The 19,653-nt window shown below is 50.7% G+C and overlaps 1 protein-coding gene across 3 annotated transcripts; it reads left to right on the top strand.

The window, feature by feature from the left end:
- Positions 1–1,170: 1,170 nt before the first annotated feature.
- LOC102571870 (netrin-1) lies at positions 1,171–19,526 on the top strand. Of its 3 annotated transcripts, XM_019500886.2 has the most exons (7): positions 1,171–1,333; positions 10,073–11,049; positions 11,297–11,485; positions 11,859–12,008; positions 13,717–13,770; positions 15,974–16,054; positions 18,877–19,526. In XM_019500886.2, exons 2-7 carry the CDS (start codon positions 10,104–10,106, stop codon positions 19,203–19,205), a joined length of 1,749 nt encoding a protein of 582 aa, XP_019356431.1. In that variant the 5' UTR covers positions 1,171–1,333; positions 10,073–10,103; the 3' UTR covers positions 19,206–19,526. The 3 variants fall into 3 exon arrangements, with proteins under 3 accessions (XP_019356431.1, XP_019356434.1, XP_059584452.1); XM_019500889.2 differs by lacking the exon at positions 13,717–13,770; XM_059728469.1 differs by lacking the exons at positions 13,717–13,770; positions 15,974–16,054.
- Positions 19,527–19,653: the final 127 nt, after the last annotated feature.

Raw genomic sequence — 19,653 nt, 5'->3', positions numbered from 1 at the left:
GGCTGGAGATTTCATATGCACCCTCCACACATTTGTGTAGGTGGGTGGAGGTAGGGGTGGGGAATGATAGGTTGGTCTGGCTCTCTAAATCCGCCTAGCTCCTGGTAAATCACATGGGTGATTTGGGTCCTGGTTTCAGTTCTCCTTGGGGTTATTTCAGAGTTCCCCCTGACTACAGTGGGTTCAGGGCTGGATCTTGGCATCTCTCAGTGGACACTGGAGCAGCTTCTGATTCAGGCCAGGCGAAGAGGTCCAGCCCTCCACATATACATGGGGCTGATCTTCAGAACCCACCCCAAAAGCCAGGGCCTCCCTGCTCCTGCCCTGACAGCTCCATTGCCTGCCCCTTGCCCGGCAAACCTGTCTTGTTTGGCAACATTAGAAATTCCTGACTGCAAAAGCTGACGGTAATGATAGTGTTAGGGCTGAGAGCGTCTCTGCAGGACCCTACCTATGGCAGCAGGGGCTGGGGCCAAATTGTAAGGAAGATTGATGCCCCGTGTCAGTCTGTCCTGCCAAGCATTTGGGAATGTTGGGGGGAGGGAGGAGGGGAGCGGGGGCAGCAGGGGGAATGCTTCTGTCAGAGCCTGAAATGGAGAGACAGCCGCAGAGGTGCTGGGAGATTCGCGCCTTCACCTTCACAGTCCCTGCAGGTCTGGCCCTTTCCACAGAATTGTATTCGCAACGGCAATTAGCTACATTTACAGCATGGGCCCCATGGCTCCAAGTCATGGAGGGCGCCAACTCCCGGAGGCACCCGGGGCCTGTGAAAATCTGGCCATTGTTTCCAACACCAGGGAATTGCCACAGGTGGCAAAAGCATTATATCAGCATGCTTCATTCCAACTCTCTTGTCCCCGTTCTTTTTGTTTTGGCTTTTAGATGGCAGCAAAACACCTGTAAAATATCAAAATACTTGCGTTATAATCTGAAAGTCCAAGCAGAAAGGAATCTAAGGGATGAAACATTTCAGTCTTGTCATAACAAGCTGAAATTATTTATTTTGCTTCTTTCCTGCAAACAAATTCATCCAAACTGGCACATTCCTGGGAAATGTTTGAATTGGAGTGGGGGGCCGGGGGGGAGATGCATTTTCCAACAGGAAACGGGTTGCTTGGAAAGGTGTTTGATTGGCTCCAATGGCATATTTAACAGACCTGTGCTATTTCATTTATTCAGGGGGGTTCTAGGCGACATCAAGTCCAACTTTGCTCCATATCTTAAAGGATCTGTTTTTGAAATGAATGTTAAGGCATAAACAGATGATTCAGGTGAAGCATAAGGTCTCAGGCAATTCATCCTATCCTCATGGAGGGAGTGCTGAAGGTTCAAGGTGGGTGCATTAAGGTTTTTGTTCACAACAATTAATTTAACTCCCTTTTCCAACCACCAAATCTCTTTCCTTCTCCCTCATTGTCCTACTATGATCTACTGTGCAACACGGCACTAGCAGGTAAGGACAATTTTGGACCCACTGGAATTGTCAAGGGGAAATCACTGGGTTAAAATAAAAAGGCTTTTGCTAAAACTTCCCTGCAAAATTCTAATAATGAATTTTCCACTGTGCTCAGTGCTGGGAATCGGGTCCGTGTGAAATAGGTCTGTGGGTTTCTGTTGATTCACAGCAGCTGAAGATCTGAAGGGAGGGATTTACCTTCCATGCCTCTCATAGTTGCAGTGATTGCAAGAGGGGCTGCTTAATAGCAGGGACCTGAAAAGTTCCTGCAGAGAATGTTCTGCATGAAGAAAGTGTCCAATCCTAAAACCTGTTGCAAACCTAACAGGGTGGGGAGGCTTTTTTTTTTTAAAGCACCTAGGATTTTACTAGGAGCACAAGCGTAAGCATTTGGACACTCCTAAAAGTGAACCCCATAAAAATGAGCGGCTCGCTTCCCAGCAACAAATCCCCAGCTGGTTGGAGAGGGAGTCAGTTGGGCTTTGATGTTTTGGAGAAGTTTTATAACAAACGGTCGACCTGTTTTCCTTCTGATTTATTTCTTAGTCCGGGGCAGTGTCATGTGAGTTGAGAAATCTCTCTGCATGCAGGAGGGTTTTCTTAAAAGCTGTCCTAGACGGCAGATGGTGAAACAGAAGGAAAATGCAGGGTGTTGATGGGGGAGGTGAAGGTTACGGGAGGAGCGGAAAATTGAATTTGGAAAGTTCCGATTGCGAGGATGGAACCATAGGAGGTGGGGGAGGGGGGCTGGGGTGCGGTTTAAAGGAAAAAAAGGCTTAAAATATAGGGGAGGGGAGATTGAGACCGTCCAGATCTGAGCAAGAAAATTCCAACCCGAAGAAGTTTGACGTGAACGGAGAGAAATGTGTGGAGGCTGGATCCTCAGCTGCCAATCACTGGCACATTTCCAGGGTGTGAGGCAGCCCGGCAGAGGGTCCCTCACTCAGCTCTGCCAGGGCAGACTCGGTTGGGGACCAACCTCCTACCTGGGGCCAGTTTCAAAAGCACCCCAGTGAATCTGGAGGCACTGGTCCTTTTATTCAGCAGTCCCCCAGGTCCCAGCCCCACAAGAGACGTTCAGCCACCCTCCTAAAAAATGCTTTGAGGCTCTGGGCTGGAGTGACTTAGCTTTCAGTAATTTAAACCCCCATCCCTGTTCACAAGGGAAAAGGGAGTTTTGCCTGGGAGGGTGAGTTAAAGGATCACAGCCCATAGCTAGCCATGTCTGGCAGTGATCAGAGGGAGCTGATTGATTTTTTTTTTTTTTTTTTTTTTTTTTTTTGCATTTCTGGTGTGAGGTGAAAGTTGTTTTTCAGGTGACCTGATCCGTACCCCACCTCAGGGCCCCCAGGCTTAACCTGATGGGCAGGTGTGGAAGGGGCAGTGAGGTACCCCCTGGATAACAGTCAGCTTTTTGCCTTGAATTGCCCTAGAGGTAAATGGTTTCCCTTTGCCCACCAATCATAACATGCAGATCTCAAGTGTGCCCCCCCAACATGGGAAAGGTAAACTCCAGGGTCATCACTTACTGCCACAGCAGGCTAAGGAGATATTGAGGAAGCCACCAAAGGTTTTGCTTGAGGAAAGAATGAAGTACAGGGGCTTTCCCAGGGTTGCTCCATTTTGGCCATGTGCAGGCTTGTGGGAGGAGCCCTGTTGGCATATAGGTGTGTGCATGTACATGTGTGTATACCTGTGCATATGCATGTGCATGGGTATACTATGAGGTCTCCACACCTGTGCCTGGAGACAGTGGTGGTGGGTCCCAGGTATCCAGCTAGCCCTCTCAGTGATGGCCATGATCACAGTCCAGAGGTGAGAGGGCCTGATCCAACTCAGCAGGTCCATGACCCCTCTTTCATTTGTGCCTGCATAAAGTCAGGAGCAGGACAATGCTGATTTCCACCTGCTGGGGATCTGGCCCTGTTGCCCTAGCAGCTCTGCAGCTGATTTATTCTATCAGGGGCCTCTCCCTGAGGAGGCTGAGCCATCCTTGGGTGTGGGAGCAGGCATCCATAGCACCCATGCATCTGGTGCAGCCACTGAAAGCAGGCAGGTCTCCCCGACAGAGCTGGGACTCTGAGAGAGAACCAGCTCCCTGTTACTTGGGAGTGTCTGACCACCAGCCACAGTGACAGCTGCTCAACCATGTGGTTGCATATTTCAGGGTCTCCCAGCAGGCAGGGGAGGTGTAGACTGGGAATAGGCATATGGTCCATCCAGGTGGGGAAAACTTGGGTCATTGGGTTGGTTGGGGGGGGGGAATCCTCTGTCATTTTCAACAGGAGATAATTCCATTGGGGGGGGGTTAATATATAAGCCCCGCATGTGCTGAGTGGGGTTTGCTGAGTGGGGCTCGTGTGCAGCTGTGCTCAGGAGTGCATGTATTAATGTATGCATGTGTACCACGTTTTTCTTTGGGTTTTTTTTAAAGATGTGTAATTCTTTTTGGCTGGGTGTAGGGATGGGGTTGTTTTTGATTATGTGTATAGTTCCTGGTGTGCACACACTTGTATGGGGGCACATCAGTGTTTTGCGGTGTGACTGTTTGGGTGAGGGTGGGCTTGGCAGGGTGTGTGTGTATTTGAAGTTATTTTTACTCTGTGAGGTGTGGAGGCAATGTCTGAGGGTGCTGCGGTGTGTGTATGTTGGTGTGTGCGCAGGCTTTTTTGGAAGGGTGGAGTTCCTAGGTGCACTGATTTGATGTGCATGTGTTATTTTTATTTCTCAAATGTTTGTGTGCAATTTGTTAGGGGGTTGGGTGCCATTCAGAGTGATGTGGGAATCTGTCTGGATCGGGAATTTTTTCACTTTATGTAGCTTTGCTGTCTGTGTTTGTGTGTCAGTGTGTGAGCGCAGGTGAGTGTTTCCTCTCTGTGTGGTTGTGGATCCAAATGCATTTCAATTTGGGAAGCAGATTGTGACTTTTCATGCCTATGGGGTTATTTGCTTTGGGTGATGGGTGTATATATGGATGTGTATGAGCATTGATCTACATATATGCAAGATCTTTGGTCCATGTGGGGGCAGGTGGGATTATAAGCATGACCCTTGGCTCTGGCGGGTGTGTGCGCAAGAGAGACCCTTAGCCTATATGCTAAGGGTATGTGTGATACCTTTAACCTGCATGTGTTTGTGAGTGCGAGACCCTTGACACATGTACACATGTGCAATATACTGTTACATGTGCTAGAATCTGTTTGGTTCCCATTAAATACCAGTCCCACAATGACTCTCCCTGCTTTTCCCTGCCTGTGGAAGTGTGGGGTCACCCATGTCAGGCATGTACCAATACTACCAGGCCTGCTTACTGCTTCCAAGCACACAAAGAGGGGTGGAGGGGGAGGAAAGAGGGGTGGTCCAGCAAATACTGGATGCATCTAGGCACAGAAGTGAGGAGAACTGCATCCATTAGATGTAGAAACCCCTGCGCACCTTTCTGGTGCCCTGGCCTCACAGCCCAATTCAAAGGGATTGTTGGGTCTGGCTTTGTGGCCCAGTCTGGAGGGGGTGTCAGGCCTGGCCTCCTGGGCTATTTCATCTATGCTACCCTTGGATGGATGTGCTTTGTTCCCCACCTTGTGACCCTAACCCTGGCAGGCAGTGGGATGGTTATATTGGGGGAGAGGAGGAACCCACTGCCCAGTCAATCCAGTCAATATAGAGACTGTTGTCAGGGCTTACTGAGGCCCTGGGCTGCCTGCTGCAGGCTGTGTGGAGCAAGCTACAGGGAGGTCATTAGTGATCGGTTCCTAAGAAGGGGCTGCTACTGTGGCCAACACCCAATGGCTCCTCAGAGTCACACAGCCCAACATCATCTGCTCTTGGGCCTGTATTAATGATCAGGCTTAACAGTAACCAGGAGGTAGTAACAACCAGCAAGAGGCTGTGACTACCCATTGGTCTGAAGAGATGTGGCTCATAAGAGCTAGAGTCCCACTGGACGGTCAGTCACTGGTAAATTAGTAGTCACTGTTGATTACAGACCGGTTATTAGCAACCTAAAGAGTATTTAAATATCAATAATTAGTACAGGCCAGAGACAGATTTAATTACTAGTGGCTGTTGGTTACATACAAATTGTTACTAATATCTTGAATACCATGTAAATAGTTGTAGTTAGTACAGATTATTACAGGTTTTAACTAATAGTCACTGTTGGTTACATATACGTTATTATTAATATCTTCAATATAATTTAAATATTAGTCATTAATAAAGGCCAAAGGTAATTTTTAATAGCTACTTGCAGTTGGTTACATATATACCATTTAAACAGATGTAGTTATTAAAGATTAACATTATACTCTTTTTAGATGTTAATAGTCACTGATGATTGCACAGGTCTCATCTTCAACACCTTTTAAATATTAGTAGTTAATAAAGACCAAGTATAAGTTTTATTAGTTTCTGTTTATTGTATGCAAAATAATACCAATCTCCTGGCATTAATAAAAGACAGTGGTGCCCAAAACAATGATAATTACTGTCAGTTAAACAGAAATTTTTTATATTAAGATCTGGCATTGTTGTTGTTGACTAGGGATGATGCATCCATTATTGCAAATATTAAATGTGAATTAATAATATTATTCACTGCAACTTACTTATTGTTGCTGTTGCTATTCATTTTGTATTATTACTTTATACTTAATTCACAGTGACACAAAACTATCAGTGCATTGACCAATGTAGTTAATTTACTCTTTTGTATTTCATTTTTATTTCTTGACGTTCATTGTCCTTCATTATGAATTTTATTATAAATATATTAATGCACACTCCTTTGTTCAATTATTAATTGAAAGCCAAATATTGTCTACAATAATGTGCTAATCATGCCACTTGTTATATGCTAATAATGCTTCTTGTTAGTAAGTATCAGTTATATGGTATTACTAATACCAGCAAGTATTTTCCTGTCCACTATTAATCTGTTAAAAATGACACGTTGTGACATAATCATTCTTGATTTATAATGAAGCTAATATTAAAATAGATACATTTCCAGGTAACAGGCCCTCAGCGTGTTTGGGTTTTCTTCCTACCCTCATACAGGAACCAGGGCCATTTGGGGTGTTTACCAGCTCTTAGAATCTCTGCTTGGCATTAATGATTTGCTGGTCAATGCCAGGCTCTCTTGAGGCCGCCCAGAAGGGGCATTGGTGGCTGCTTCTCAGGCCTGGCACAGGTTGCCACTCAATCTTAACAGCTATGCATATATTAATGGTCCCTGTGTGTTGGCATTTATCCATGGGAAAGGCTCCCCCAGTGCCGCTATCTTCCATTGCTCCTTGCTGCTTGAGGCACTCAGGCTCCTCTGTTTCTCTGACAGTCCCCCGGAGCAGGAACTAGATCGCCTGATCCCATGAAGGGGTCTGCTCCCCAACCCTCATCTGGCTTCTCCTCCTGCCCTGCCAAGTGTGACCCCTCCCCTCCCTCTTCGTTCAGCCTTCTCTGTACTCCCTTGGCTTCTTTCTTTCTAAGGTTCCCTCTTCCTGCTCCCCTCTCTCCCTTCACCCCCTTTGTTCATCCTTCCCTTTAGTCATTTGCTTTCCCTTTCTTTTTTTCTTTCTTTAGCTATTTTGTTCATTCTTTTCTTCTTTTCCTTCACTTATTCCTGACATTATTTCTCCCTCTTGTTTCTTCACTCCTTTGTTCACTCATTCTAGGCTGCCTGTCCTTGTTTCTTTGCACAAGATCCTATATGCCTGTCCCTTAACTCCCATATGATCCTTCCTTCCTTTGCCTCTCCATGTATCTGTCACCTGTTTCTCCATTCCCATATGTTTCTCACTGTCTTTTCAGAGAGACAGGCACAAAGTAAAAAGGGGGAAGCAGAGACAGCAGCAGAGCCTGTTACCTCATTCCCCACTTGCCTCTCCCCCGTGCTGTGAGTCTGTCCTGTCCACCTGTTGCATCCCATTCCGTCTGGGCTTGGGCAGCACCTAACACAACACAGGCAGCACCCAGCTGACTGAGTCCCAGTGACTCTGAGCCCAAACCACAGCTAGCGTGATGGGCTCTGATCCTTGGACCCCTACACATTACTTTTGTAGGTCTTATGCACAGAGTAGCAAATTTGCCTTAGGTCCTGCTGGATCCGGGGTGTCCCTTGTCCCTGCATTGAAGCCTGGGCTGAGGGGTGATTACTAGCTGGGTAACCTGATCCAGTGGCTCTGGGGTCCCATGCTTGGGGACCAGCCAGGCTACCTCACAGCTAGAGCAAAGCCCAAGCAAGACCTCCCAGCACTTCAGGAATGTGAATCATCAATGCTGCCAGCAATTAGTGACCTGGGAAATCAGAGCTGGGCAGGACCCCAGCACATCACCCTGGGAGTCTCCTATGCCCTCCCTTTAGGCTGGAGCACTGAGAGGAACCTAGTGTTTAGGCTTCTGTACTCCCCCTTTGTCCTGGGTCTAGGCTGGCACCTTGTTCTCAGGACCATGTTTTTTCCACGTTCAGTGTGACAAAGGAGTCGGACCCAAACTTTTATCTCAGCTGCCATGAATCACATAGTGGGGTGCAGAGAATGGGGAAGGGGTGAAAGGTGCCAGAGAGTGCAACCCAGAAGTCTGAGCTGGCCCCTGCACTGCGGGATGAAGGGAAGCTTTCAGGTCACAGAGGGGTGGGAGATCAAGGGGTGCAGAGCACTACTGGAGGAAGCTCCCACCACCAGTTTGAAGCTGAGGCACTGTTGTGGGAAAGTTTGCAGCAGGGGACCCCTGGCTGGGCACTGTTGTAGGAAACTTCCCAGCCCGGAGCTTTAGTGCTAGGGCATTGCTGTGTGAAAGCTCACAGCATGGCAGCCTGGGCTAATACCATTTAGATGCTGGGGTTGTTCCCTGTGGTGGGTGTGTTTTACAGAGCAGGGTCGTGCGGGGGGACACACATCCCAGCGGAGAGTGAGAGTGTTTACACAACCAGAGCTGGGAACGCAGCAAAAATTGGGAATCTGCCTCGGGTTAATCCCTGACTTAGCACCCTGAGGCCCATCAGTATGAGGATGAGGCAGGGAACACACTGGTGCACACGTATACATATGGACCCACATGGCAATGTGCATACACGTACATGCATGCATGCACATAGGCATGCACACACATGAATGTGCACATAGCAATGCAAACATGCAGGCTCACACACAAATGTACACAAAAGCCCCATTTCACCCTGGGAGAAAAGAACAAGACTTTCTTCAGATTGAACTTGTGTCTCCAGTGCAGCTGCCCAGGCCTCAGTCACCAGGATTGGGGTCTTGTCAGGCTGGGGTGCTGCCCTGATTCAGAGTGAGAGACACTTCCTGCCCTGACTAATTCACTGTGCAGATAGGCAAAGAAATGATTCTTTCATCCACTAGAACAAAGAACACAGGGACTTGTCCCAGATCACAGAGAACATGTGACAGAAGAGTAGCGCCCAGGCGTCCCGGCTCCCTCCTGCTCTAACCCCCCCAGAAATCTCTGCTCGCAGACCTGGGATAGCACCCAGGAGTCTTTCAATGCCTGTGTGTTTGTGGTCAGACTGGGGCTGTGCCGCCAGCTGAGAAGGGCCCCTGTGGGCCATGCAAGAGTCCCTGAGCAAGGGGATGTGTGCCCTGCTCTGGCTGCAGTTCAGTGGAGCTCCTTTCATCCCCTGAGGCTTCCAGCTGCCAAAGTCCTATGATCTGCCCGCTGCACCCTCCCCAAGGCTGCTGGGAGGTGGTGGGGGCTTGGGCATGGGGGGGAAGGCAGGGTTCTCATGGGGTGGGGGCCCTGAGATGAGCTTTTAATGAGCGTGGGAGTCAGGAGTTAACTGAGGCCTTCACAGCCCAGGCACGGACAGGGATTAGCTCAGCCCCAGTGCACAGGCGGGGGCAGCTACCCGCTTCCTGGCTGCAGCCAGCCAGTGGAGACGTATAGCCCAGATGCCTAGTGAAACCCCAGGTGGTTAAAATCCTCCATCAGGCTCTGGTGAGGGGTTAGTACTACTTGAGTGGAGCTGGGCATTAACCTGGGAAGTTCACCAGGGCTGGGCCAGCCACAGCTCTACTCATAAACTCACCCCCAGGTGCCCTCAGTAAAGGGAGAAGGGATGTATCCCTGTCCTGAGGAGCTGCTGGTGCTAGGAGGCTGAGATAGATGGGTCCAGTTTTCCTTAGGGGGTCCAGGTGCTCACAGAGTCGCATATGGTGTCAGGAGGGGGCATGCCATTAGGTTGGGTCTGGTGAAAGCCAGAGAATGGGCTTGGGGGCAAACATCATGCTAAAAGTCAGGATTGAGTATCAGTGGTCACAGTCGGGGCCAGTCAGAGGTCATGGTTAAGGTCAGAGTGGTATCCAGGTTGCAGGTGATTATTAGGGTGAAGGTCCAGAGCCAGAGTAGGAATTATGATGAAGGCCAGAGGGTTAAAGTTCATAGTTGAGTCAATGTCAGTGGTCACAATTAGGTTGATGGTCAAAATCTGGGAAGGGTAGGGTGAAGGTCAGGTCATGACCTCAGCCTACCTGAGGGCCCCCATAAGTATGTGAGTGTCCCAAAGGGTTCCTGGTGCCAGTGCTGCTCCTTGTTCCTGTGCCCCTAGGGCTGCCTCCAATTTCACCCCTCCTCTCTTTTTCTCTCTCTGGGTTTCTCCAGGTGATGCCTGCTGAGCTGTGACCTCTCAGACATGTGGTGTGTCGCATGGGGCCTTGGAGTCGTGCTCCCCTTCCACCTGGGCCTGCTGAGCCTTGCTGCTGAGGCCCCTGACCCCTGCTATGATGCACAGCGCCAGCCTCGCTACTGCCTGCCCGAGCTGATGGACCTGGCTGCAGGGCATCCTGTTGTTGCCTCTGCCACCTGTGGGCACAGCCCCCAGCGCCTTTGCGCAGCCCAGGGCCCCCCTGGGCCCCGACTCTGCCTCCTCTGCAACCAGGCATCTCCTGCCACTGCCCACCCTGCAGCCTACCTCACTGACCCGGCAGGCGAAGCCACCTGCTGGCACTCAGGGCCTGTGCCCAATGCCACCCTAACCCTGGCACTGGGGGGACGCTTTGAGGTGCTATATGTGGCAATACGGTTCTGCACCCCACGGCCCCACTCCATGGCCATCTACAAATCCATGGACTACGGGCGCAGCTGGATACCCTTCCAGTTCTTCTCCAGGCGTTGCCGCAGCACCTATGGGCAGCCCCCAGCCTTGGCCGTCCTCAAGGGCATGGAGCATGAGGCTACCTGCACTGATGGCCAGACTAGCCCCAACCCACCAACTAGGGGGCTTGTGGCCTTCATGCCCCTGGCTGGGCGCCCTTCAGCTAGCGCTTTTGAGTACAGCCCAGTGCTCCAGGACTGGGTGATGGCCACTGACCTGCGGATGACGCTGGATCGCCGGCACCGGGCACGGGAGCTGGGGGTCCGTGGACGGGAGGCCTCCTATGGGGTGTCCGAGTTGCAGGTGGGGGGACGGTGCCAGTGCAATGGGCATGCCTCTCACTGCCATGTGCCCAGCAGGGATGGGGCCCCCCAGTGTCAGTGTCAACATGACACAACTGGCCCCGAGTGCGAGACATGCCGCGCCTTTTACCGTGACCGGCCCTGGCAGAGGGCAACACCAAGCGATGCCCACGAGTGTGTTAGTAAGTGATGGCCCTTAAGATTAGAGGGATACTCGGGTGGTGTGGGGACAGGGCTGCTTAGTGGGCGGTGCAGGGAGGAGAGCCCAGGGGAACCTCTTGGGTGTGTTGGTGTCCAGAGACTGTTAGGGGCTTGTGGACTGGGACTGAGGGGCACCAGCATGTGCTGGGTGTGGTGCCCCCTGATCATTGTCCAAGGAATAAGTGCTTCTTACCCCCACACCTCCCTGCACCCACTGTGTCTCCACAGCCTGTCAGTGCCACCAGCACTCCCACCGGTGCCGCTTCAGTATGGAGCTGTATGAGCTGTCGGGCCGCAAGAGTGGGGGGGTGTGCCTGCACTGCCGGCACCACACGACTGGGCGGCACTGCCACTACTGCCAGCCAGGCTTCTGGCGTGACCCACGCCGTCCCCTCACCAGCCACAAGGCCTGCAAGGGTGAGTGACAGGGCACTGCCATGGGGAAGCTCACAGTGCTGTGCCTAGAGGCACGAGTGTGGGAAGCTTGTGGCACTGGAGTGCATGCCTGGGGGCAAATTGCTGTGGGGAAGCTTGTTGGCACAGGGGCTGTAGCTGAGGGCAGTGTGATTGGAAGCCCACAGCACCAGAGTCTAAAGTTGTGGGCACTGCTCTGGGGAAGCTCACTGCACTGGAATTTGTGCCTGGGGGCACTGCCGAGGGTGGAAGTGGTGGGCAGCTTGCTCAGAGTCTGAAGGGGGGGCCTGCTTGTGGGTGGAAGCTTGGCGTATCCCCCAGCCCTCTGCAGCCTCCCCACTGGTACCTCCACTGACTGTGTGTATTGCCTTGGCAGCCTGCCAGTGCCATCCCATTGGCGCAGTCAGCAACTTCTGCAACCAGACAACCGGGCAGTGCCAGTGCAAAGTAGGTGTCGCTGGGCTCACCTGCAACCGTTGTGCTCAAGGCTTCCAGCAGAGCCGCTCCGCCCTCATGCCCTGTGTCCGTAAGTCCTGTCCCCTGAGAGCCAGCCCCAGCCTGTGCAACCCCCAAGTGTGCTATATAGCTATATCCACCATGGTTAGTCTACAAGGTGCATACTCTGCCTTGTATAATAACCATCCATTGACACTATCTACTTAGTGTAGCAAATAGCTGGGTCTATTAAATATGGTAACTAACATAGTAACAAGGTAGTGCCCCTTCAATTCTAAGCAATATGGTAACCAGGAAGGGCCCATATATTGACATCAGCATTCTTTTTTTCTGGAAACTTTCTTCTAGGATGTTCAGCTTAGTGTTCAGAAAAAGATAGTGGTTGTTTCAGTAGTTAAGGCAGAAAGGGCCCTTATATTCTTTTCAATATGGTAACCAGAAAGGCCCATAGCTTCTGTTAAATAGAATACCCAGGCTAGCTTCTGTATTCTGTTCAATATGGTAACAAATTTGGGCTTATATGCAGCTAACTGAGACACCTGAGAGAGCCCGGGTATATTCCAACCAATATGGTAACAATACCAAAATTTTTTTTGGCTGTTGTTAAACATGGTAAATAGGCAGGGCCCCTCTATTCATTATAATAACGTAACTGATTACAATGTAGAAGCCCACCCATTGGCTCATCCTACCAATGGTGACTTGCTTCTGCCCACTACTCCAGGAAGGGTCACCTCCTGTGGAATGGGGGGCGGGTAGAAAGATAGAGGAACTGAGGTCATAGCTCTACAGTTGAGCTCTTATGACTGATGCACTATGAAATCCCACCTCTAGGGGAGGAGCTAATTCAGGAAGTGATGTCATAGCTCTCCAGGGGGGCTCTGCCATAGTCCTTGGGGGAGTCTTACCTATGTTGCTGGAGGTGGGGACTGGTGTGGGGTTGTTCATTCTGAATGAGACAGCCTAAATCCGGGGCTGTGGCTTGAGATGCAGCATGTTTGGAAATCCTGCCTTGGAGGGATGGCGGTGGTGGGAGTGCTGAGTCCAGAAGCAGTAGCATAAGAGGCTAGGGTTGCCAACTCTGTTTGAATCTATTCCAGGAGGTTTCATTACATGACATAATGGCATTAATGACTGTACATTAGGAAGGCAAATGCACATTATTACATTTGAAAAACCCACTGGACTACTGTATAAATCAGATTCAATATTTAATGTTTATTTTAATGAATGCCCTATCATTTATCTCCCGGGTGACTTTCAGCAGTCTCCTGATGATTTATATCTAATTCCTGGAGACTCCAGGGCAAATCCTGGAGGGTTGGCAAATAAGAGGCTCATGACACTGCCGAGAATCTTGGGAACTATGATGTGAGTTTGTTAGAGCTGTACATTGATCCATGAAGTCCTGCCCTTTGCTACTCCAGGAAATTGTGTTACACTGTGGCAATCAGTCATAGGGCAATCCAGGAAGTCCTGCTGTTAATGAAAGGAGACGTCACCTCTTTTGACTTGCACCTGTCATGCAAATCCCACGGAGCCCTTCATACATATTCCACGTGGGGTCTTCTCCTTGCATCCAGGGAATGGAAGGGTGGGTATTACTGACTGGAGTGGGGCAGGTTTATTCTCACAAGCAGTAACCATACACATCTCTCTATCTTTCTTTCACTCTCTCCCTCTTGTCTTCCATCCATCTGTTCCCATCTCTATCCCTCCATGCCTCTCTGCTCATCTGTCTGTCTATGCATCATCACACCCTCTTCCCTCTTTCCCAGGCATTCAGGAGGTGCTGACCACTACACCTGCCTACCCCCTGGAGTGGAACCCAGGTACCCCGGGCACGGCCAGTAGCAAAAGTCAGGTTTCCCTCAGCCACTGCCCCATGTCTCAACATTGCTTTGGGGTACACTGCTGCCCTCATCTGTTCCCTGGTTGCAATGTATTGGTAGGAGGAAGAATAACAACCTACAGTTCAAGTTGGCAGAGGGAACACCCCCTGTTAGTGCTGCCAGTAGAGGGCTGTTGCTTTGCAGGTGGGAATAAAGGTCCCTTGTGCTGAAAACCCATTAACAGAGCTAGGTGGAAATCATACCACAATGCATAGTGGGTGGATGCCCCATGGTGTGAGCAGTGCCATAGCAACGAAGTTTGGTGGCCAGGTTAAAGCCTGCAATGGCAACCCATCCTTGCCCCGTGCACAGATCCAAGGGGCACACACTCCCCCATGCTTGCCTGGGAGTGCGCACAGCAGCGGGAGCCGCCCTCCCCCTGTCCCCGCACCCCCCAAATGAGCCGCTCATAGCTCCATCCCGTGTCCTGCCCCAGCTGGGCAGCACCTGTTGGCGCCCCTTCACTTCGGTGCCCAGCACAGTTGCCCCACTTGTACCCCCCCTCTTCTCCCCCTTGCTGCAGCACTGGTTGTGAGCTGTCTGAGGCAACCAGGGAAACCCCATGTATCTGAGTCCATGAAGGCAGTTATCCTTAAGCATTCCCAGGGATAACTGTTCTGCTGGTGTGTTTTAGTACCTGCCGAGGTGTTGGGATTTAAAGCCCACTTTATGGAAATAAGAGGCTCCTCCCTAGCTTGCTTCTGCAGTCATATGGCAGAGGGCAGGCGAAACTTGGGGGCATCCAAACCCCAAGCCTCTGGGCTTGGGCCTACACGTAGGATGCCCACCAAAAGACTTTGGAAATATCTGAAGTCCCTGGTGGGGGTGGAGGATGTTTGCTGGTTGTAGGGCCACTTATGGTTCTGGACTGACGCAGATTTGGACTTGATTTGGCTGAACTGGCTTGGAACATGAAACATTTCTTAGAAGAAAAAAAAAACAGCTTTGAGGGAAAGGGATTGGGGGTAGCTGAGGAAGAGGAGGTGCCTGGGGGTGAGAAACTATGAAGGGATGTAGGAGAGGTTGGAGGAAGAAAAATGGGGAAAGGAAGAGTGGGATGAATGAAAAGGTGACGGATGTGAGTGTGAGTGAGCTGGAGGGCACGGGTCAGACACAAAGCACCTCCAAGGAGGTCTCTTCCTGATGGAATTTCAGATCCAAGGGACTGCTGACAGGATATGATATCATAGGAATTTCTTCCACAGTGCATGTGCTCCAGGACATCCTGCCTTCAAGATGGATTCAGACAGTGATCTAATAGCTGTGTCATTCCTGGAAGTCCCATCTCAAGGAGGGCAAGGCTGGGGGAGGAGGGAGAAGGTTAATTCAGGAAGTGATGCTTTAGACCTGGAACTGCTGTGCTGTATGATGCACCAGGAAGTTGCTCTTTTGAGGTGGGGCAGATGTCAATTCAGGAAGTGACATTATTGCCCTGCAAAATTTCCCCATCATCACTGGAGCTGAGCTCTGAAGAACAGCACTCTGCGAAGTCCCTCTTTCTTGGGGCAGGAGATTTTATTTTTTATTTTTAATTGTATGCATCCCAGGCCAAATTAGCCAAAGCTAATTCCAAATCCAAGAGTCCAAAGCTATAAGTGGCCCTACTACTGGCAAACATCCTCCACCCACACCTGGGGCTTCAGATGTTTCCAAATCCTTTGACGGGCATCCTACTTGCAGGCTCAAGCCCAGAGGCTTGGGGTTTGGATGCCCCCGAGTTTTTTTTGCCCTTAGCCATAAGACCCTCAGAGCAAGCTAGGGAGGAGACTCCTATTTCCATAAAGTTGGCTTAAAGCTGCTACACCTTGGCAGGTACTGAACCACACCAGAAGAGCAGTTCTCCCCAGGTGCACTTTAGAAAAATTGCCTTCATGGACACAGATATGTGGTATTTCCCCTGCCAGGTTAAGAACAGGAACTATGCTTGATCTGGGCCAAAAGGCCGAGAATCAGGGGCAGGACATGTTCAATCCAGAAGTGAAGACAGAGCAGAGGAGCTGTGCCAAAAAAGGCAGGAAGTCCTGCCTCCAGCCCTGGGGGCAGCAATTGAGAGGGCTGGGTGGGCATGGCCAGTGAGGGCAGGGCAGGGTGGGGAGCTGGACACAAGTGAATCACATGGTTCACTCTGTGCATTTCCCTGCAGGTACTGAATGCAGGAGCCACTGCACTCCGTCCCATGGCCGTATCCGCATGAACCTGAGGAATTACTGCAAAAAGGACTATGGTAATGAAGACCTGGCTGTCCCACAAACCTGGCACCCATCTACACACATTCCAGCATGCACCCAACATCTATCCGTACCTATCACCACACATACCTGGCACCAATCCATCCATTCCCATAAACTAAGCCATCATCCATCTACACCTGCCCCTGCACACACTCTACTCATCCATCCATTCACTTCATATGCATCTCTTTTGTCTCTCTCTCTCCTGTCACACACTATCTATGCATCCCCACACACACACTCCATCTGCCTGTCTATTCCAGGGCAGGGAGTAGGGGGTATACTTGGTATCTGTCTGAATTAAGGTGCAAAATTAAGGATCCCTGCTTCCTTCCACCTCCCACCCCCCTAGACCATGGGGACAGGCTGGCAGGGGCTCTCCCACGCTGTAGGGCTGGCGCAGATCCAGTGACTAGGCCCAGGGGACAAAGGGCTTTAGGAACTTAAGCTGCTTTTCTTCGGATTAGCAGGGGATAATCCATGCCGGGCGGCTGCACACTGCCCCCTCCCTGGCCTCTCTGAGCAGAGGGAGCAGCCAGGGCAGTTCACATGGACGGACACAAAGCCGAGAGAGCCCAGTTTCCCCTTCCAGCCTTTTCTACCACATCCTTTCCTATCCGTCTATCTGTCAATCTATCCACACCCACACACACCTCTATTCTGTCTCCCTCTTTCTACCCATCTCCAGAGACCTTCAGTCTATCTACCCATCCACCCTCCTCACAGACCCTCATTCTGTCTGTCTGTCTCTTGGGTACTGAATCCTGTTGAGAATAGGTGGGTCCCTTCTGCAGTCAGTGGGTATTTCTCTTAACTGTTGCTGGTAGGTTGGAGATGGGACGGTGGAGGTCTTACTGGAGAGTTTTCTGTAATATATGCCAGACTATCATCAATACCAGTGGACCTCATCAGGTACTACTTGGTATCAATGGGCATTGTTGGACATGGTTGGGTATCAGTTTACGTGAACATGCATCGCTGCCTGTTATTGATTATTGGTGAGTTTAGTTAGACATTGAGGGGCATTACTGAGGGTCACTGGATGAGTACCAGTGGCTATGATTGGCTACTAATTGATATAATTCAATACTGCTGTCACAGAGTAGCCTTGTGTATTAGTAGGTTGCTGGAAGCTGTTGGCTAACTGTATATTGTTGATCACCAGTGCATATCATGGTATGCTGCTGCATAACACTGGGTATTATTTAATGTTATTGTGAATTGTTGGCTATCACTGAGTATCACTGGGTGTGGTTAGGTATCATTTGTTATCTTCAGACAGCAGTGGCAATCACTATTATTGGTTATTGTTGGGTGTAACTGGATATCACCGTGAGGTATTGAGTATCACTGGATATTTCTGGGTATTATTGTTACAAGGTTATGTTGGGTACCAATAGGGATTGCTGTGTATCCTTGGGCATTATTGAGTATTAATGGATTTTACTGGACACGGCTGGTATTGTTGGGGATTTATGAATATATGTGGGTATTAGTTGGTGTCCTTAGGAATTTTTGCATAACACTGGAGATCAGTGGCTATATGTTACTGTCAGGTAGTTGTCTGTGTTAATCTGAAGATAGTCAGAAGGCAGGTTAGAAATGAACCTTTATGGACTAAATGTTATTGGGCATCAGTTAATATTGCTGAGTATTTCAGGGTAATTTAAGGTTCTACTAGTACTCCCACTACTGCTGCAACCACTATTAGATTTAATAGTATAACTTACAGCAAGATACTGTGTTGCTGCCTATTCTTGCTCATAGGAGGTGCTGTTGGGGATCAATGAGTATTAATGAGTACCATCAAACAGAATGGGATGTCCCTTCAGGTTGTTTGGGGTGTCTGGTAATTTGGGTTGTTAATGAGGGTAGCAGGGGCTTGCTGACTGTCACAGCATATTAGTGAGGAATCACTGGACAGTGATATCTGGGGATGAACTTTGGTGGGTATCACAGGGAGGTATGGAGTGTTGGTGGACATCCGTGGTTCAGCTTGGTGTGGTTGGATACTGTGGGGCACTAGTCACCATAGACAGACGTCGATCAGTCTTTATCACTGATTAGCTCTGGGTATCACCAGGGACTATTGCGCATCTTTGGATATTAGTGGGTATCACGGGATGGATATAATCAGATGTTTTGTTTTGGTGGATATCTACCACCCTTGTGAGTGCCACAGTGCACAGCTGAGTATTGGTGGGGATCACTAGATACAGGCAAGCACTAACTTAGTGGGTGTCACTGGGCTCTGATGGGTCTTGATAGGCATTGTCTGAAACTGTTGTGTATTGGTGGGCATTAGTGAATATGTATTTATAGCAGTGGGCATGGCTGAGCACTAGTGCACATCATTGATTATTTGTGGGTAAGTCTCGCAGGATACTGGTAGGACTGCTCTCCATTGTTGGGTAGTGCAGGACATAGGTAAGAATTGCTGGTTAGTGTTGAGTGTTGAAGACTACTGTTGGATATTGGTGAGCTGGGTACTGATGCTAACTGTCACATGGTAGTGAGCTTTAAGTGGCACAGTCTCCTTAGGTACTGATAAGCATCACTAGGTAATATTGGATCTTGTTAGGTTGGAAAGTATCATCCAATGCTGAGGAACATCTTTGCGGGAGTATAAATAGGTGCTGGTATGCACTGTTGGGTACTCCTGGATAACATTACAGAGTATTTTGAGGGACTGAAGAATGCTACTGGCCGTGGGTTGCTGGGTATGGGCATCGATCCTCAAGTTGTTGCTGGCTACTGGTGCGTGGCTTCTGCTCAGCACCCTGCCCCCAACAGACTGCCTGTCTTACTCCCACAGTGCTGCACGCCCAGATCACGGCTGCAGAGGAGTCGGGTGAGTGGCAGAAGTTCACGGCCTTGGTGCTGGCCGTATACCTGCAGCGAAGTGTGCCGATCCGCCGGGGCGAGCACCCGCTCTGGGTGCCCCAGCAAGACCTGGCCTGCGACTGCTTGCGGCTCCAGGTGGACAAGGCCTACCTGGTCATCGGCAATGACGCAGAGTCCCCCGACCCTGCGCGTCTGGTGCTGGACAGGAACAGCCTGGCACTGCCCTGGCGGGATGCCTGGGCACACAAGTTGCGGAGCTTCCAGCAGCAGAACCGGCGGGGGCAGTGTCGGGTGCCCTGACACCGCCGGCCCCTCCAGACACCCCTGCGGCCTGGGGGAGCGGCCATCGCAGGAGACCTGGGGGTGGGGAGCAGGGGCGCTTGGGGCAGGGCCCCAGGCCGGTACCGGGGGCTGGCTGTCTTCCAGCAGCCAGGACGCGCTTTGGGGCAGGGCCCCATGCCAGGTACTGGGGGCTGGCTGTCTTCCAGCAGCCAGGACTTTGGCTCCTTGAGGATCTCCCGCCACTGCTGCAGCCCAGGAGGCAGCAGAGACCAAAGAGCCGGCCAGCGGGGCCCCGGCGGCCGCCTCCAGCGAGCACTGAATAAAATGGAGATTACTGTATTCGGCGCCCGGCCGAGGGGGCCTTCCCCCTCCAGGCCCCGCTGCCCCGGGCCCAGCCGGGGGGGCTGTGATGCGGCGGCCCAGGTGCGGGGCGCGGGGGCGGCGCGTGGCCCTGCCCCGCCGCGCC

The sequence above is a fragment of the Alligator mississippiensis genome, chromosome 5 (genome assembly GCF_030867095.1).
Source record: "Alligator mississippiensis isolate rAllMis1 chromosome 5, rAllMis1, whole genome shotgun sequence".
In the NCBI taxonomy this organism is placed as follows: domain Eukaryota; kingdom Metazoa; phylum Chordata; order Crocodylia; family Alligatoridae; genus Alligator; species Alligator mississippiensis.
Note: the sequence above shows the minus strand (reverse complement) of the source record. Positions and strands in the feature narration are given on the sequence as shown.

Coding starts and splice junctions, on each gene's coding strand:
- LOC102571870 (XM_019500886.2), top strand. CDS start 10,104: ATGTGGTGTGTCGCATGGGGCCTTGGAGTCGTGCTCCCCTTCCACCTG. Junction 11,486..11,858: donor CAGCCACAAGGCCTGCAAGG/GTGAGTGACAGG, acceptor TTGCCTTGGCAG/CCTGCCAGTGCCATCCCATT. Junction 12,009..13,716: donor CGCCCTCATGCCCTGTGTCC/GTAAGTCCTGTC, acceptor CCTCTTTCCCAG/GCATTCAGGAGGTGCTGACC.